Source organism: Choristoneura fumiferana, chromosome 26 (genome assembly GCF_025370935.1).
Source record: "Choristoneura fumiferana chromosome 26, NRCan_CFum_1, whole genome shotgun sequence".
Taxonomy (NCBI): domain Eukaryota; kingdom Metazoa; phylum Arthropoda; class Insecta; order Lepidoptera; family Tortricidae; genus Choristoneura; species Choristoneura fumiferana.
The window spans coordinates 7,270,389-7,290,356 of record NC_133497.1 but is presented as its reverse complement, the minus strand read 5'-3'; the positions used below and the strand labels follow the sequence as shown (position 1 = coordinate 7,290,356).

General features: G+C 41.1%; 1 protein-coding gene across 2 annotated transcripts in view; it reads left to right on the top strand.

Moving 5' to 3' along the window:
* The window catches only part of LOC141442857 (uncharacterized), a 57,234-nt gene that overhangs the window by 13,103 nt on the left and 24,163 nt on the right, over nucleotides 1-19,968 (top strand). Inside the window, exons 3-5 of one of the 2 annotated variants that reach the window (XM_074108003.1) lie at nucleotides 4,882-4,993; nucleotides 5,883-6,017; nucleotides 19,346-19,454. In XM_074108003.1, the coding sequence (XP_073964104.1) occupies nucleotides 4,882-4,993; nucleotides 5,883-6,017; nucleotides 19,346-19,384 (286 nt within the window). In that variant the 3' untranslated portion in view covers nucleotides 19,385-19,454. Of the gene's footprint in view, nucleotides 1-4,881; nucleotides 4,994-5,882; nucleotides 6,018-19,345; nucleotides 19,455-19,968 lie in introns of those variants that run through there. The other variant, XM_074108002.1, reaches the window with a different exon arrangement.

Genomic DNA, 19,968 nt, shown 5'->3' with positions numbered 1-19,968 from the left:
GATTAGGTCGCTCTTAACTGCGTCGACCGCCAGCTCCTTGGGCACCCCGCGGACCACGACCCGGAGTCCCTTTTCCTCCCCGAAGGGGTAACGATGATACGCTACCCCTTGCTGGGTAAGAAAGCGCGTCATCTGACAGTAGGACTCCGCATCCTGCGTCTTAACGTGAATGCCGTCAGTAGCGTTGACGGCCTTCATAAAATTGAGCTTACGCTCATAGGCGAGTCTTGAGATAGCCTCCCAGGCTGATTTGTTCCTAATCACAATCGGAGGGGGCCGCTGACTGCGGGGCACCTGCTGAGAGATGCACGGAGACCTAGACCTAGGGCGAGGGCGAGGGGCCACATAGGAGGGAAATCGGACGTCTGTGGCTCGCCCCGTACCTTCGTTGACACCGTTAGGTAACCCGGTACGACCGCAGTGTGGGCGCGGCTTTAAAATAAATAAAGCCCACGTGACGTATGTTTACGTAACGAATTGATCCTAAGATCAACGGACGGCGACAAGCGCGAACGAACGAAAAGGCTGGGAGCAGCGGAGCGCACAACCTCACCGAACGGCGCGCTGGCGCGGAATGATGTGAGTTGGAAGCAGTGTTGCCAGATGGTTTTCTATGTTTTCCCCCAAGCCTTCACCGATATCCCCCCAAAATTAAGGTTTAGAAGAAAAAAAACCCCACAAATTAAAATATTATTTTTTTATTACAAATTATAAAATTACTATTCAAATTCGGGTCATTTAAAAGCTGATAACGATTATCAAATTATTTCAGCGATAGCCGCCATCACTTCTGAATCATCAGACGCTACATCTGTAGTATCGGCACTACTGGAGTACATTTTTTCCGAATTAAATTTCTTTAACATTTTTTCACTGGGCTGAAAGTTTATACATCCATCCATCATTGTGTATCTAACTCTTAAGATGGATTCAGCAGTGTTGATGGCCAACCTGTTTCTAAGCTTGTCCTTAATTATGGCAACTTGGGAGAAGGCTCGTTCCACAACTGCATTGGAGAAGGGCAAAGACATAATCCCCAATGCCAGTTTGCTTACGTGACAAAATGTCCTGTCACCGACAGCGTTTTTGAAATTATACACTTCAACCCAGAACTCTTCGGTGTGTTGTGTGGAATTCCAAGTTGTACGATGCAAAGCATTCCATTCTTGTATTGTAGAATCGACATCAATGCAAAGAGTTTTAAAAGATTTAGCTAAGTTGGTAATATCCGGTTTTATTTGGGAGGTTGCATTCTTCGGGCTTAGTAACTTGCAATTTTCTAAAGTTTTCAGGTTATTTGGAAGCCTTCTCTGAATTTGTTTACATATTTCTATAAGGAATTGTTTGCATCGTTGCTTGACGTCTTTCAATTCATGGTCTCTTATACCTTCAGACTTTTCATTAAATGAATAACCAAAGTTCATGAACGATGCGTCCATGATGTACTTTTCAAAGTCATAGTTGGATAAATTATTTTTATCAGCTTTTTCTAGCTGTGCTGGAGGAATCAAAATTGTCAAATAGTTTAATAATAAGTTATTAAGTTCTTCCAGCAACTTTAAAGGGTCTGCATTAGTGGCTTGAAACATTTTATTTGCCATGGTGATTGGTTTGAGATAAGTTCCAAGAAAAGTCATGTACAACAAATTTGTCTTACTTTTGAGCATATTGCTCAATTGTTCAGCAGTATAACAGCGTTCTTTGGATGCAGCCATATCAAAATGTAATTTTAATCCATCCCATTGCTCTAAAATTTTTATAAGAGCTTCATACCTGGATAGCCATCTAGTGCCAGCTAATTTCTTTATTTTTACTGGAGTTTTACCTTCATAAAGCAACATGTATATTTGTTTGTAATCAATCTGTCTCTTTGTACTATTGGAAAACCAGTTGTGACATTCTTTAATAAGAAAATCCAAAAATCGGGGAAGGGTCTTAAAAGCATATTCAGCTGCTAAATGCAATGAATGACAAACACACTTAATAGTTACCAGATCAGGATTTCCTTCCTTCAAAATAGAGGAAAAAGAATGGTGTTCACCAACCATGACATTAGCACCATCCACACCTATGCCCAGAAGTTTGTATATGTCGAGGCCATCAGCAGTTAGCTGTGCTTTGAACACATCAGCCAATGAAGTTGCATCTGCAGATTCTATTTCTATCAATCTATAGAACTGAGTTATTATTTTATTCTGTTTTTCACTGAAAAATCGGATTATCATACACATTACTTTTTTAGTGTCAATAGTAGTAGTTTCATCGATAATGACTGAATAATGACTGTCTCCAACTTCTTCCAATAATTCTTCCAAGAAACAAGGAGAAATAACATTCCTAATCAAAGCAGAGCATTTTGATCTGTGTAACTTGAGGTCTTTCAAGACTGGAGAAGCTGGATCCAAATTTTTTATTAGTACTCCTAGATGGTCCACAGCTTTGATACTGGAATGCTCAGCAACATATGCGGCAATTTTCAATTCGGCAATTTTTCGTGGCTCTTTTAAGGGTTTTTGAAAAAAATCTGGCATTTTACTTGACTGCCCGACGATATTAGATCGTTTTATAGATTGATCATGTTTTTTAGTTTTGGAATGTTTTATCAAATCCTTCTTGTGGGTGGTTAATGTACAGTGACAAGCCTTGCACCACGCTTTTGTATCGTCACCAATGCAAACTGTCAGCCACCCTGAAAATGGGGTAAAAATATAAAATGGCAACAAATTTTATGTGATGAGGGAAGGGCCTATGGGAGCCTCTGAAGAAGAACTATTAGTGTATTTTTTATTTAAGCGATGCCACACATTGTTAGATTTTATATTATGTTAGTTCATACAACACTTCAATGTTTTACATTACATTAAATAATAATAATATCTAACCAAACCAAACCCAGTGTTAGTAAAATATTGAAAGTAAGTAAGTAGGTATATTTTAGTACAATCCGTTTCAGTTATTACTTATTTATTATAATACATACATGACGTCGAATTCGACTATCGTTGACCTAAGTAGTACCACCTCTTACTAAGAGCTATAAAAACATAATAAAACTTCAGTGAGATATGATTTCATTTAGGTTGTAATAAATTTATACCTACTGAGATTTACGTACCTTTAAATACTGGCTCACTTTCCCACTCTGTTCTATAACGTCTTACGTAAGTTTTCTTTGACAGAGCCATTATTTATTATCATCACATTAAGCAAAATTTTAGCAAAACAAAACCAACACCACTGACAGATTGACTGCGTTGGCGGTAAAAACCAGTTTGTCCAACCGACCGACCTAGAGCCGAACGAAGCCGAGCGAGACACGAAGCGAACAGGGGCGGGCGAGGCGAGGTGCTGGCGGAAGGCAACTTCGAACTCGGGACTGTAGTCTGTACACTTTGTGGTTTCGTTCCGAATGTGAGCGTTATTTTATGCTTTGAATTGTTTTTTTGTGTCATTTCATACTTATATGTCGTAATTTAATAAAAATCTCCAAATTCTCTCCAAACGTAATTTTTTCTCTCCAACTATCCCCCCAAAAATATTTTCCCCCCAGTTGTCCCCCATAACTTTAAAAAAACCCAAATTTGGGGGAATCCCCCCATCTTGCATCAGTGGTTGGAAGTTTACGTGCGCGGTATTTAAATGATATCGCTCACGCGCGAGGGAGGGGAGCACGGTTGATCACGATCGACCGCGGGGCGGACCAATGGGAGAGAGGGAGGGAAAATGTATTGTGTAGTAGGATGCGTGTGTGATTACGTAAGTATTATTGTACAGTGTGACCTAATAAACTTTATTCAATAAAAACATATGTACAAACAATTAATTACAAGTAATCTTAAAATTAACACGTTACATACATTATCACATTTTATAGGAACATATTTATTATTATAGACGAAAGAAAAGAAAGAGAAAAAAGACGAGAAAATTAATTACAATAAAATAGTCAAATTAAGGGCGAACGACGCCTGTGTTTCCCATAGCAGGTTTATGCAGGTTTCCTCACGATGTTTCCTTCACCGCAAAGCTCGTGGTAAATTTCAAATGTAAATCCGCACATGAATTTCGAAAAACTCAGTCTCCTAAGGTATGGCGATATAATATAATACTATTTCAACCAACAGGCTAGTAGGTATCTTTAATATAAAAGTAGTATATTTATCCGTTGCCTAGTATCCATATTAAAAAGCTATGCTTGCTTAGTTTGGGACTAGGTAAATTGATGTCAAGTGCCCCAGGATATTATTATTATTATTTTGGGACCTGGTCAATTGGCACAAAACACAGATAGTTCAGAAGTCAACCTCCATACAAGTGCGCTCGAGCAACGCACACATAGACACTGCTCATAGCATGGACACGGTATCACGGGCCGGTTGGGACCAGTGCGAGCGCGAGTGTTATCCGCTGGAGACACGCGTCTGTGAACTTTTTGTGCAATAATGGAGCAACAAAAAAAAAGTTATTATAACTTCAGTGGACTTCATTCAGTGGACGGTTGTTTAAATTAAATAATCGTGAATTTCGCCAATAACGAAACCGTCGCAAGATATTTTCTATGACAAATTTATAATTTAACAGTGACTTATTAGTTATTAATTTATATTTCCATTCTTCCCGTTTCATTCTCAACACTAAATCAAACAACTAGATAAGAGTGCCACTACCACGATAGTTTTTTGGTGCATAAGCCATAGTTGACAACCATAGAGCGACCGCCGGCGTAGGTATGACAAATGAAGTACATACAGGAGATTGACTTCTGAACTATCTGTATTTTGTGCAATTGGTGTCAAGTGTTCCATGATATATTTTTTGGGACTAGTTCAATTGGTGTCAATTGTTCCAAGATATTTATTTATCGACGGACGAATGTTTCAGCAAAGCCTTGGTGGTGCCAAAAATGACGGAAGACCACTACCGGCTCGGCATCTTAAAGATCACTGGCTGCTACCCAACCTTATTTCAGGATCTGTTCCAGTGGGTTGTCATTGTAAGTTACTTTTGTCCGTAGCTAATGTTTGACTTCTAAGGATTAATTTTATTAAAGCCCGACCAGAAATATATGACTATTCGCCATGTTGCGGAATTTCATTGGAACTAATTTCTTACACTGGCAATAATTTTAATGATTGCCAGTGTCACTGTGGCGGTTTCTTTGAGCAATAACAAAAAAATCCCAAAACCATTAGTAGTCAACAACGGATCATTGTAAATAATGTTTATAATAAACTACTGAAAAAAAAAGCTTGAGGAATGAAACTATTTCGCTACAAAACCTTTCCAAATTAACATCAGAGCTAACAGGTAAACGTTGTAGACAAGTCAAGATGTCATTGTTCCGACTACACTGAACTCCTCTATCTCTTTGACTGAACTATTGCCATATAAATAAGAACAATAGCGCCCTCTTGACTTGACAATAGTCATATATTTCTGGTTTACCTTTATAAACAACTAACAAGTACTTCAAATTATTCTAAAAGTATCTGACCTCTTAAAATACTAAAAATATGAAATATTAGTGTTTACCCGCGGCTTTGCACGCATAAACATCCAGCAGTTGAATTTAAATTCCTAGAGTTCACTAAATTCCCATAGGAATTCCCATAAATAGTATCGTGGTCTTCCTTCATTGACGTCGCATTAAAAACAACTGTGCCAAATTTCGTGACTAATAAACCCAGTGGTTGACCCTTGGGAATTTCAGGGATGTTATCTGTCCTTTGACGCAGGTCGCATCCCAAACTAAAACGAGATCCATCCTTCAAGAAGTGTCATATGTTTATTATCTTTAAACCCCTGCTCTTTCTTTTTTCAAATGCCATCCTAATATTGTTTGAAACTCATATTTCCTTCGTTTCAATTGTTCCGTTTTTCAGATGAACGAGTATTTGAAGTTCCACGACTATAGCATCGGCCACATCTGCCTCGTCGACTTGCGAGAAGCCAACATATTTGACCTCGTCACCAAATTGAACCCCATCGAGTTGCGGAACACATTTACCTTAATAACAGTGAGATTATAATCTACTATCTATCTACTTATACCTTTAAACGAATAAATTATTTTATCTATTCTCTATCTTTCGTATATTTCGGGAGTTTCGAAACGGCTCCAACGATTTCCATGAAATTTGGTATATAGGGGTTTTCAGGGATGAAAAATCGATTTAGCTTGGTCTTACCTCTGAGAAAACTCTTATTAACGAGTTTTAGCCCGAGCAAAGCTCGGTCGCCCAGGTACTTATGCATAAAGTATCAGAGACTTGCCGTCGTTACGACTCGATTCTCTCTGAATAACCTAAATTTTACATGCTGTCATCGATGACAATTATGTAAATACTTACAGAAGTATACAGACACTATGTAGTAGAGTGTACAAACATTAACTCGGAGGATGGATTTGTATCCGCGGTATCCGCCTACTTACCTATTTCAAGGTTCTCTCATTCTCCTAACTAAAATGTTTACTTCACACCACATAGCTATACATGTACGTCACAGTGAATGGGTAAAGTCGTGATAAATAAGCCCAAATATTTCGCTAAAAGTCACTCAAATAGGCATACATATTGTTATGTTCGTGGGGTGGGTTCGTGATTGAAAAGCACTTTTAACACCGATGAATAAGAGTAGGATTTATTTTCACACTGTTACTTAACTTTACAAAACACTTAAAAACAGTTCACAGTAATTTCGCACTCTAAAACTCACTTACGAGTCGCTTTGATTCTCTTCGATGTTTATCGCTCGGTATCGCATTCGAAAACTGTCCTCCGCCGCAACCTCACCCGGCTTATATACCCCCGGTGAATCGGTCCACAAAGTTCGAGAACAGTCCAGCTAGGACGTCATACCTATATCTCGAATGTTCCGGAAACGAGTAGAGTGTCTGTCTCTTTCATGTGCTATCTCTCTCACACAGTTACTAGAATATTCCGGAAACAGGATTATCAGTCTGTTCCTCTCACACATATAGGCTATCCTTGTCACACACCTTCTCGAATGTTCTCAGTATAGCTGTCTCTTTCTAATCGTGCTATCTCTTTCACTCCTATGGAAAATTTCGCCATATACTGAAATGTACTTCAGAGGCCCATAAGGGGTCCTGAAAACGCCTGAAAACGGGTTTTCAGGTTATGGCGTAATCGGATAGAGGGTGGCCTGAAACGGACTGAAAACATGTTTCAGGCGCCTGAAAATAACGGTAACTTGGGTGAAATTTTGATAAACTAATATGTGATAGAGCATCCTCTGAAACGGTCTGAAACCGTATTCCAGCCTACTGAAAACGCCTCCAATGGGTCGAAAAGCACGATCAAAGTTTCCACCTAACCCACCGCCGTAACACTGCCCCCTCCTAAGACATGCTCGTCCCGAGCATCATTAGATCCATGGTATTTGGCCAACCGATCAACATGAACAATCTTACAGGGGCTACGCGCGTTACGCTGTATCCGGTATGTGACGTCGTTGATCCTAGTGACTACCTTGAACGGCCCTTCCCAACTCGGTGATAATTTGGGGGACTTCCCTTTTCTTCGCATAGGGTTATGTAGCCACACCAAGGATCCTTCCTCAAACCTCGTCTGGTTAGACTTCCGGTCATATCTGGTCTTCATCTTTTCGCTGGCCTGCAGTCCGTGTTCACGAACATGATTGTGAACACCATCAATCCGGTTTCGCAGTTCACTTGCATACTCTGAAATCGTCTTTGGTGCAGCTGGAGGTCGTCCTGTCAGTAGATCCGCAGGTAACCGCAATTCTCTTCCAAAATTAGCACACGCAGGTGTCACGGCCGTGCTTTCGTGAACTGCGGTCCGATATGACATTAAAAAGAGTGGAATATGCCTGTCCCAATCTTTTTGATGGCTGTCAACTACTTTGGCCAAATGTCGTTCCAGAGTCTGATTGAATCTTTCGACCATCCCGTCTGACTGTGGATGATAGGACGTAGTCCGAGTTTTATGAATTCCCATGACTCGGCAAGTCTCCTGAAACACCAGAGATTCAAAATTTCTTCCCTGATCGCTGTGGATTTCAAGAGGTACTCCATACCGACAAAATACTTCAGCCACTACCGTTTCCGCTACTGTGACTGCCTCTTGATTTGGAATGGCAAACACTTCAGGCCATTTGGTGAAATAGTCCATGACCACAAGGATGTACTTGTTTCCGCGGTCAGAGATCGGGAACGGGCCTGCGACGTCCAAAGCAATTCTTTCCCAAGGTGCCCCCACATTATAAACTTTAAGCGCACCTCTACTGCGTGTATGTGGCCCCTTGACCGACGAGCAGCTAGTACACTTCCTACACCAGTCTTCCACATCTTCCCGACAGTGTATCCAGTAAAAGCGTTGTCGAATCTTCATCAGAGTCTTTTTTACTCCCAGATGCCCGCCGGAAATGCCATCATGAAAGGATCTTAAAACGTCGCTAACTCTCTTTCTTGGTACGACCACTTGAAGGTGAGCATCCTTTCCGTTCGCTGACTCCCATTTCCTACACAGTACGCCATTGTGCATAATCAGACTTTCCCATTGCGCCCAGTAGCTCTTGGTCACTGTACTGTAGAGGTGACCATATTGACTGTTTGTTCATGGGCTTGAGTTGATTCGCCTTTCTCATAGGGTGCGGCTTCAGGGAGCTGCATCCCCATGTTGAGAAGCGCACGATGAATGTCAACGCTAACAGGTTCTTCTGGCTCGTCGCCGATTGACTGATCAAAGAGCTGATCTGCAATGCTCTCCAGCTCTGTATCCTGCGCTTCAGAACGCTGAAACGAAACTGACGACCCGTCGTAGCCAAGCTGGTCGTCATTATCTCCTTCTAAATGTAAGCTCCATTTGCTTCCTAAGTCACACGGCTCCACTAAGTAATCATACTGGTCATTTGATGGTGGAGACTCGAACTTGAGTAGAGCCGCGCGCTCCTCGTGAGTCCCTCCCATGAATTTCTCCATAAAGGCGTTGGCGAAAGCGCCCATGTCAGGGGTAACAGCGTGAAGAAATGCGTATTCAGAGATGAACTCCTGAGCGCTGATTCTTCGTGATCTTTTTGCCTCAACGTACGCGCTGTACATCTCTCGCGATAGTCTCCCTAATGATAGTAAGAGTAGAAAATGCGCCACTGTTGTCTCTAAGGCCGCCGACCTTGTAGACATCATATGCAAATCAATAATGATCTGTGACAGGATCTGTTCCCTTGATCTAGTCTTCTTTCTCTAATCCACGTGGAGAAAGCGGTTTGAGAGTGGTTCCATTCAGAAGCGCGAAGCACCCGGGCATGCAGGTCAAGAACGACTAACAACGTAGTCGCCTCCCGACCGCTCATCTTATGAAGTTGAGGAAGCGCATCCCTATCCACTACCACCTCCACCTGAACCGCTACCCGTGCGAAAGGAGAGGTGAGGAAGGAGTGTACCCCGAAAGTCTTGACGAACGACTCTCTCGGGGATTCCAACATATTTATGAGCTCATCAAGAGATTCGGAGCATTGCCCCACCCGAAGAGTGTGTCGTAGGTCTGGAACCCTTACATATGCAGCAAAGGAGTCAGCAGCGGCCAGCGAGTACCTCGCAGAGTAGAGAGGTTTCAACTCTCTGAGAGATTTGTAAAGGCAGTCATCACAAGTGGCTGTAATTAGCCAGAACTTGATGAAGGTTGCGCTCTTGTGTAATGTCTTCTCGTCCTTGTCCAAATGCAGCTGTGCACACCATGATATAGCATACAGAAGAGTACGAAGAGACACGGGTCTCCGTGTTCCTCTCCTGATCCTTTCTGAAAGGAGAGAAACAAACCACTGCCCCAGTGTCGTGACTTTCAGAGGAAGTTGTGTATTGTATGTGAAATCATCACTACTAAAACGTTCAATTTCGACCACGTTTAGTACGTGCTCGATGGTGGCAAGGTCTGGAGCGAAAGTTGGTAGCCAACGTCCTGCCACCGAAGCTTGTTGGGAGATCTTTCTTATCAATTCTGCCAAGAGGCGATGTTCAGTGACGTATCGTTCCAAAGTCTCATCAGTAAAATAACTGAGATTTAGGGATAGTATACTCACGTCCCTCGCATTAGATGCGAAAGTGACGCGCATGGTGCTGAAGTCTTTGTGCGAGTTGACTTTTACGCCATAGGTCCTCCTCGCCTTTTTCATGGGCACTGATACCTCTAAGCGTTCCCAATTTGCAGTTCTTGTTCCAAAGAGGGCACTTCCAAGCATGCACTCATCAGTTATTTCGATGAAGCCGTTCCAGCCCACTTGATCCAACGGCATAGACCGTTTGACAGCAAGCTCAGCACGCCTTTCACGTAACATAGCAGGAGTGGAGCCTGTTCCAGACTCCGGATAGGGTACGGGTATACGTTTGGCAACGTAGGGGGCAGCGCGCGACACTGCAGCGCGCGTTCTGGCATTGACATTTCCATTCGCTAGGGCGAGCCGCCTAGCTCGCTCCCTTGAACTCAACATCATCAAAAAGGAACTGGATCTATTCTTCTGTCCTCAGTAAAAGTGACCTATCGCTCACGAATTTACACCTATTATTATTATTAATCGTTTATTTCATAATGACACATTTAAATTATTACAGAGTAAATTACACTGCCAAACTGCGTAGCAGTTTGTTGGCAGTTAGAATGCTCTTGAATTCTTGATACACTTGTGTCTTACAACTAATTATTTATATTCATGCGGAATTATTTAATAGGTATATAATTAATACTAAGCATGCAATTTAAAATTTTATTCCCGTAAGGTCCAAAAGCAGCGAAAAGTTGGGTACCAATCGTATACCAATACGGTATTTGACAACTCCTGATTTTGCCATATCTTAATATTATTATGAAAATATAGATAAACAGATACCTAGTGTTTAGCGAAGAGAAAATTTAAATCGGTTGAAAACTGGACTTATAGTGATTTTTTGAAAAATCTATATACCTGTCTCTTTCTCAAACGCTTTTCTCTATGCAGCAAGTATGGCGGTACTGGCGTGTGACGTCACATGCCAGTATGTCTTTCTCTGTCTAATCTTGAATTTAAAACCTTTATAACTTTGCCATTTGAAAAGGTAGCTTAACAATTGTTTTTCTATTCAATAACAGGCATCTTGTAGTTTTAATTTATAAAACATATACAAAATAGTCAAATACCGTACTGAATGAATAATTGGTCCACAACCGGCACCCATCACTGCCTCTGAGTACCTATCCTAATAGTTCTCTATAAGGATTTTTTTGACATTATTTATAAAATTATTTATTCTAATTTTCTCATCAAACAACTTCTGCGGTAGGGCGTTATAAATTTTTGGAGCCATGTACTCAAATGTGCGTTCTCCATAGTAGTTAGTTGCTTTATATTTATCAGGGAATAATTTAGGTTTTCTTCTTGCTACATATTTATCATCCGGTAATTTGCATATAAAAGGTTCTTTTTTATAGTTGTATGATGCCGCTAGTAATTTAAATTTTTCACTTACAGGTAAGATCTTACATATTTTAAACAGCTTTTCGTATTCTTTGTTACAAGATTGCTTCTGTTTGGGGTTTATTAATAATTTTAAGTACCTGATTTGTATATTTTTAATCATATCCAGCTGCGTCTTGAATGTTCGCCCATACGCTATTAAACCATAGTCTATATGCGATTCTACTAATGCACAGTACAAAGTTCGTAAAGTTTTGCGGTTCACATATTTTTGAAGCTGTAAGACTGAGACATAAATATATCTCAATTTGGTACAGAGAGTTTGTATGTGTAACTTCCAACTAAACGTTCTATCTATGGTTAGCCCCAAGTACTTAAAAGATTCAACAAATTCAATTGGTTTACAAGTACAGTTCTGTGTTGATGCGTGTAGGCAGTCGTATGTATGCCCTATAATATTATACCGTATACATTTCTTTTGATTATGTGGGGACGATATGTGCATGCCCTTTGTTTTTGACATGTTTATAATAATTCCATTGTCATGTGACCATTTAATTATATTTTCTAAGTCTGCCTGAATACAATGTTCAATTTTTTGCTGGTCGTTGCTCGCGTAGATTATACACATATCGTCCGCGTACATATACATATTACAGTTTTTAATAATATTGCATATACTGTTTACGTGCATTATGTAGCCTACTGGCCCATATACAGAACCGGTTGGCACGCCACCCGAGATAAGCGCTTCGTCTCCACGCACTTTTGTTATTTCCGTGATCATTTTTCGGTTATACAGATATTGCTTAAACCAATCGTTGATCAGTCCGCGAATGCCACACTCGTACATGGCTTTTAAAAGAACGTTATGTTCGAGTGTGTCAAACGCTTTTTTGAAGTCGATAAAAATGGCTACTACATGTTTTTCTGTCATCTAGTTTATGACATATGTCATTAGAGAACTGTGCTAATGCCGTAGAAGTACTTTTATGCTTCCTGAAACCGTGTTGATTAATTGAAAGTATGTTATATTGTTCTAAATATAATGTTATTTGTTTTAAGATTACTTTTTCCACAATTTTATTTATCACCGATAAGATAGCTATTGGCCTGTAGTTAGAGTAATCCATATGACAACCGGTTTTGTATATTGGCCTAATGACAGAGTATTTTAAGGCATCCGGGTATGATGTTTTCTCAACACACATATTAATAAATTTTGCTAATATTGGACTTATTTTTTCTTTAACAAATTTAACATCCTGTACCCTGATTGCATCATATCCGGGTGCCTTTTCATCAGATAAACAATCTATGATTTTTTCTATCTCCAGAGGTAGTATTTTTTTGAATCTAAAAGATAAATTACATTCCTTGACATATTCTGTCCTATTCAAAAAAGTTACATTGCATTTATGTTTAATATTTTCTATTTCCTGTGTGAAAGTTTTCGTGAAATTATTACAAACCGAATAAATATCATTATCTCTGCCCAAATATTGCAGTATTGTCTTATCAATATTATTTGGCTGTTTACCTATCCAAGTGTTTATGTTTTCCCATATCTTTCTAAAATCCTTTTTACAATCTATTATTATATTTTGCCTATATTTATTTCTAGCCGCTTCAATCTTTTTATTAACTTTGTTTCTATATCGAGTGTATTGTAGTCTGTGAGATTTGGATTTTGGAGCAGATTTCCACCTTCGAAATAGGTCATCACGCTTTTCTATAAAAAACAATAACTCCTGAGTGACCCACGGTTGCGTACTTCTTTTGTTTGGTATTTTTACATTTTTTGTACAACTATTATAAATATCACTGAAAGTTACTCGCAAAGATTCATATAACAATAAAGGGCATTCAATTTTTAACAGTTCTGTCCAATCGATATTCATAAGTTTTTCCCGTACTAATTTTATTTTCACAGGACGTACCTCACTGCTCTTTTTGCCTACGCCGCACTCCTTTTGTCTTCCTCGCACAATACTATACCAGTTAAATAGTGATCGGAGATCTTTCCACCGCGAGCACGAACGTTGAATGATGATAGGTATATAAGCGGGTCATACATGATCTAGGCATGACGCAGTCAGCTGTTCCCCGTATACCTCTTCTCGGGTGACCTCTTCATACGCGCATTGTAGACCGTGGCTAGACATTGTATTCTTGTATTCAATAACTTGTGGTTGTAGGTCATTGCATAGGTTTATATTTATGTCGCCGTGTAGATAACATTCATTTCAATGGGTATTTTCTTAAATAAATCTCCAATCGTTCGGAAAAGTTTTGTTTACTTGAGCTTGGCGGTCGGTACACTGCTATTAGGTATAAAGTAATTCACCACTATTTTGCCGTGTGTTATTTCACAATCCATATTTGATGTATACTGTGCGTCCATGTTAGAGTATTTCGAAGGTAAACATTATTCCTCCTCCTCTCGCGTCTCTCTCGTATTGGGGTACATATCAAAGTTAGGTATATTATACAGGGTGATTCACATTGTTTTATATTTATCTCAGTTAGGATTATTATGTGTAGTCTGTCGAGCACAGGTTCCAAAAGCGTAAGACAGTACTGAAGTGTTTTCGAAGCGATCTTATATTTAATTGTATGGTACATAGTTTCATATCTGTTTTCTGATTAATACTTACTCCAGGTGCTTATATCAGTATATCTATTATGTTCCTGAGTAATTGTGATTGTATCTAGGTTATGTAATGGGTTGAACGTTGAAAATATTTTAACATATTGCATCCCAAGTAGGCTGATAGTAGGTACCTAAGTTATATAACTAACGCTATGTGCTATTTCATTATTTTTGTACGTACTCCTGTATATCTTTTTCCGTACGTATTTGGCATATCTTCGACCCCTGTTGTTCTTTTCTGATTAAATTCTGCCTTTCTGTATCCATATATATTTATAACTATCTCTAAGCTGCCTTTTAGTCTCTTTAAATAATTCTCGAATTTTCTTTGAAACGTCCTCGTTGATGTATATTTGGCTTCTTCGGGCCCATGTTTATGTGCATGTTGTTTAGCGGGGTCTTCCGTTTGCTCAACCAATGTTCCCGCGCAGCGCGTACGTCATGCGAACGATGACGATGCGCGGTCGCGGCGGCCGTTTTTTCTCGCCGCCGGCATTGTTGCTATCGTTCGACTTGTTTTTAGTCCTACCCTCCATGCGATTCCACAAGATTGTCGTTAACTCCTATCTGTTTTCGCAATTTCTGGAATATTATTTCTCAAGTTTTCGTTGTCCTTCTCAATCAGACCAATAATTTCCAGGTTTTTTTTCTTTATCTTTATTTCATCACGTCTATTCGTTCTCCAATGATTGTGTGTATTTTTCCAGAATATTCTTTTGTGACAAGTCAACGACTTTATTTTCGAGGTTTTTATTTTTACGCTGATTTCTTTCTTTACTCGACCATTTTGATATTGTTCGGCATAAAATTCTACCGCTTTGGTGAGGTCTGCGAGTTTGATCTGAATATCTCGAAGCGTGCCCAATTTATCGTTCACTGGCTAAGTAGTCTTCCATAGCGGCTGATTGCGGTTCGATATTTATGCAATTGCTTTTTGTCCGGGGTAATGCATATACTTTCCGCACAATTACACAAATTTCGTCTTTAAGTAACCGTTTGTCTTTTACACACATTCTATGATACACATCTCCACACTTTCCTTTGCACTTCACTGCATCTCCTTTTGTGATTGTCATGAACTTTTTACACCCTTTGCAGTTGACCATTTTACAGGGCACTTAAATACGCAAGCGCGAATAAACATTTGGTAAGCGCGACCGTACGTCAAGAGCGTCGTCGATCAACTGTTCGCAAACGAATACGCAGGTATTTCACAAAGTCTCTGTTTGAGATCTGAGAAGGCTGCTGCACACTGTTCATCCCAATTAAATGGTCGTTTCTCTTCCGTCAGCTGGTGCAACGGCTTTGCTATATCCGAGAAGTTCTTCACAAATCGTCGATAGTACGAGCAAAGTCCTAAAAAGGCACGCACTGCTGTCTTGTCTTTCGGTGTTGGCCAGTCCTTAACTGCACTTATCTTCTCAGGGTCTGTCTGGATGCCTTCTGATGAAATTACATGTCCCAAGTAGTTAACCTTACGCTTGAAGAATGAGCATTTCTTCGGACTTAGTTTTAAATTTGCGTCACGCAACTTGGACAAAACTTGCTCCAGTTTCTTAAGGTGGTCATCAAAATTTTACCTACAATTATGATGTCATCCAGATACACTAGGCAAGTATCACCCAGGAGGCCGGCAAGTATTTGCTCCATTAACCTCTCAAAAGTTGCCGGTGCATTGCACAACCCAAACGGCATAACATTAAACTGCCAAAGTCCTTTACCAGTTGAGAAGGCTGTTTTCTCTTTATCCTTGTCCTTGATTTCCACTTGCCAGTATCCACTTTTCAAATCCAAGGTGGAAAACCATTTCATGCCGTTTAAAGTGTCCAACGTGTCGTCTATCCTTGGCAATGGATAACTGTCCTTCTTGGTCACGTCGTTGAGTCTACGATAGTCAACGCAAAATCTCATAGTTCCATCCTTCTTTTTCACCAAGACTACCGGAGAACACCAAGGGCTGGTTGACGGTTCTATTACTTTGTCCCTCCTCATTTCCTTGATCATGTCTTCGACTTCTTTTTCTCGAGCTACTGGAACTCGCCGAGGTCGCTGTCGAATAGGCATGACATCTCCAGTGTCGATCTCGTGCTGCACTACTCCAGTTCTCCGATATCACTGTCATGTGCAGAGAAGACACTCCTATAGCGCTTTAGTAGATTACGCGCCTTTAGAAGTTCTTCCTCCGTGAGATCATTCTCGCAGTTTTCCAATAATTTTCCAATATCCACAACTTCTTCTTGCAACTTGTTCTCGCTTGGCCCATGGCAACTCCGTATCCAAGAGATTGCCTCGCATGTTCCCATAAGGGTTCCTTATTTAAGACGTGTTGAGTGTCACTTAAATTAAGAACCCTTATAAATGCTGCAGATGACGTCCTTACCACTGTGCGAGCTGGTATCCACGGCTTACTGCCAGCTATTTTCTCTATTAACATGCAGGAATGAGATCCTCGTCTCATACCATATGGCAACTTCACTGGAACTAGGGCTTGCGATCTCGGTTGAAGTGTAGTCCTTCTAGCGCAGAAGACATGTCCACCCACTTCACCCTCCATAGGAACTTCATAAGCCCCAAATTTTAGCACGCCACCTTTCAAGTCGATCTTACATTCGTACTTCCTCATAAAATCTAGACCAATAATACAGTCGTCTACGATGTCAGCAATGATGACTTTGTGCCAGTACTTCTTTTCTCCAATCTTTACTGACACTTCTTGCTCCCCTTGGACGGAAATGTTCTGGCCGGTAGCCGTTTGCAGCTGAAGATGCATTGGTCGGACTAGATGATCTCTGATCAGGTGTTTTAGCAGTCGAGAACTGATCACAGTCCGAGAAGCTCCAGTGTCGATAGTAAGGTGACATGGCACTTCACCAATTTCTCCTTTGACAGCCAGACTGTTCCCGTTGTTCGCCTGGGAGATCATAACTGGGACATTTTGACCACCAGCCAGCACTCGTCCCATAGTCCTGGCTTTTACTCGTTTCCCTGCTGCTGCCGCTCTGGATTACCAGAGCTTGCTGGCCTCTCCATTTGGTCCGAGTCTCGTCGCCTCCAATATCTTTTCGGGCAGCCAGATTGCATGTGTCCTCGTTCCCCGCAGTTGTAACATCGAGGTTCCGTTTCTCGAGGTGGAGCAATCGGCTCCCTGACAGCAACTTCACGCACCCTGAAGGATCTTGTTGGGTCCTGACGTACAGCTTCCACCTCGAGGGCATGGGCAAGCGCATCCTTCAAACTCCCGTGGTGACCCAGTCGTACAGCAGCCCTCACTTCAAAGTCTCGAATCCCATCTATGAATGTCTGCACTAGCATTCCATCCGTAAAAGAGGATGAATCTCGGTATGCTTTTTGGACCAGTTTCTCTATTTCTAGGGCCCACTTTTGTAATGACTCATTACGACCCTGGATCCTATCCTTCAGTTGAGCTCTGTAGACGTGCTCTAGATGACTGTCACCGAAGCGTGCCTCTAAAGCTTCAAGGAGACGGTCGTATGTCTTATTCTTCCCCAACGTTTCCAAGACAGTGAGAGCTTCATCCCGTAGCGCCAAACTCAGTGCCGTTTTAGCATAATCCTTGCTCCAGCCATTCGTTTCGGCAACCAACTCGAATTGGTGCTTGTATGCGGCCCATGAAGAGGTACCATCAAATGGAGGTAATTTTAACTTTTCACCTCCTGTGGCTGGTGCACCCGATAAACTAGTGGTGCCGTTGGCCACTTTAATCTCCAACTTCTGCAGGCGATTCTCGTGGCCTTCTACCTTTTCATTGACACCGTTGAGGCGCTTTTCGTGATTTTCGACTTTAATGTCAACTGCCACAATTTTATCCTGGACCTCAGCCATCTCCATTTTCCATTCTGCGGCTGCGTCGTGTACCTCACGGAGGAGTTCAAACTGGTTCTTTTGTTCCTCCTGTAGAATCCTAGCTTGTTCCTCCTGCTTTCTAGCATGTTCCTCCTGCCTTCTAGCTTGTTCCTCCTGCCTTCTAGCTTGTTCCTCCTGCCTTCTAGCTTGTTCCTCCTGCCTTCTAGCTTGTTCTTTCAGGAGGACCAGAATCGCGTTGACGTCTATTTCCGGCTTTGGGGATACTGCCGCCGCTGTATCTGACGCTGCGGCGGTGTCTGTAGGGTCCCCAGCTGCGGCGCGGCTTCGGGTCTGCATCCTCTCCTTCTCTTCTTCTCGCGGAGTAAGCGGCATTTTCAATCCCACTTCTGACACCAAATGTTATGTTCGTGGGGTGGGTTCGTGATTGAAAAGCACTTTTAACACCGATGAATAAGAGTAGGATTTATTTTCACACTGTTACTTAACTTTACAAAACACTTAAAAACAGTTCACAGTAATTTCGCACTCTAAAACTCACTTACGAGTCGCTTTGATTCTCTTCGATGTTTATCGCTCGGTATCGCATTCGAAAACTGTCCTCCGCCGCAACCTCACCCGGCTTATATACCCCCGGGTGAATCGGTCCACAAAGTTCGAGAACAGTCCAGCTAGGACGTCATACCTATATCTCGAATGTTCCGGAAACGAGTAGAGTGTCTGTCTCTTTCATGTGCTATCTCTCTCACACAGTTACTAGAATATTCCGGAAACAGGATTATCAGTCTGTTCCTCTCACACATATAGGCTATCCTTGTCACACACCTTCTCGAATGTTCTCAGTATAGCTGTCTCTTTCTAATCGTGCTATCTCTTTCACTCCTATGGAAAATTTCGCCATATACTGAAATGTACTTCAGAGGCCCATAAGGGGTCCTGAAAACGCCTGAAAACGGGTTTTCAGGTTATGGCGTAATCGGATAGAGGGTGGCCTGAAACGGACTGAAAACATGTTTCAGGCGCCTGAAAATAACGGTAACTTGGGTGAAATTTTGATAAACTAATATGTGATAGAGCATCCTCTGAAACGGTCTGAAACCGTATTCCAGCCTACTGAAAACGCCTCCAATGGGTCGAAAAGCACGATCAAAGTTTCCACCTAACCCACCGCCGTAACAATATTTATGCCATTTTGAATTAGAAAATAAGAACGGTCCATCAAGATATAGCCATTTTCAATCCACTCTCCAAATATAGCTGTAACCGGTTTTGAATTGTTAATAAACGGGTTTCCAAGCCCCGTCTGTGACGGAAAGACTGACTGACATGGTAGCGACATTAATAGGGTTCAGTTTACCATCTTTCGTATACGAAACCCTCAAAAATTACTAAGTACAAACTTATTTTCCTTCGATTTGCTCACCCTTTGTTTTGTTCCAGAAAGGATATGGTACCCGAATAAAGTCAATCAACTTCTAACGCCATCGAAAACTGTTGAAGCTATCGTCTCCTTGTTTAGCAAGTGCTTAGTCCGAAGATAACTTCCCGCATCGAGTACATAAGATATCGAAGAGATCTACGAACGCGTGCCCAAGTACATGCTCCCGAAGGACTTTGGTGGCGACGACATATCCCTGGACAAAATTCACGGTAAAACATGACATCAACAAAATTAACCAACTAGATCACTATCGAACTTGGGACATTTTTTACAGTTTTTTTAGCAGTTTTCTGTACTACTTATGAATTCAACAGATGCATGGATGGAAGTACATTCGAGCGAGGAGTACATCATGCACTTGAAGGAGATGCAGAAAGCGGGGACGGACGAATCGCGCAGGCGCGCTGCGCTCGACAACTCCATGTTCGGAGTGCCCGGCACCTTCAGGGCACTCAACGTCGATTAGTTTATTTAGCTCATTTAAGACGGGCTCCCGAAAAATATATATTTTTTGTTTGATTGTTTGACAAAAACCAAGGTAGAAGAATTTTTAAAATACAAGATATTGAATATTTAAAATTAAATAAAGAAAAAAAAAATGTTGCTTAAGACAAAATGCAAA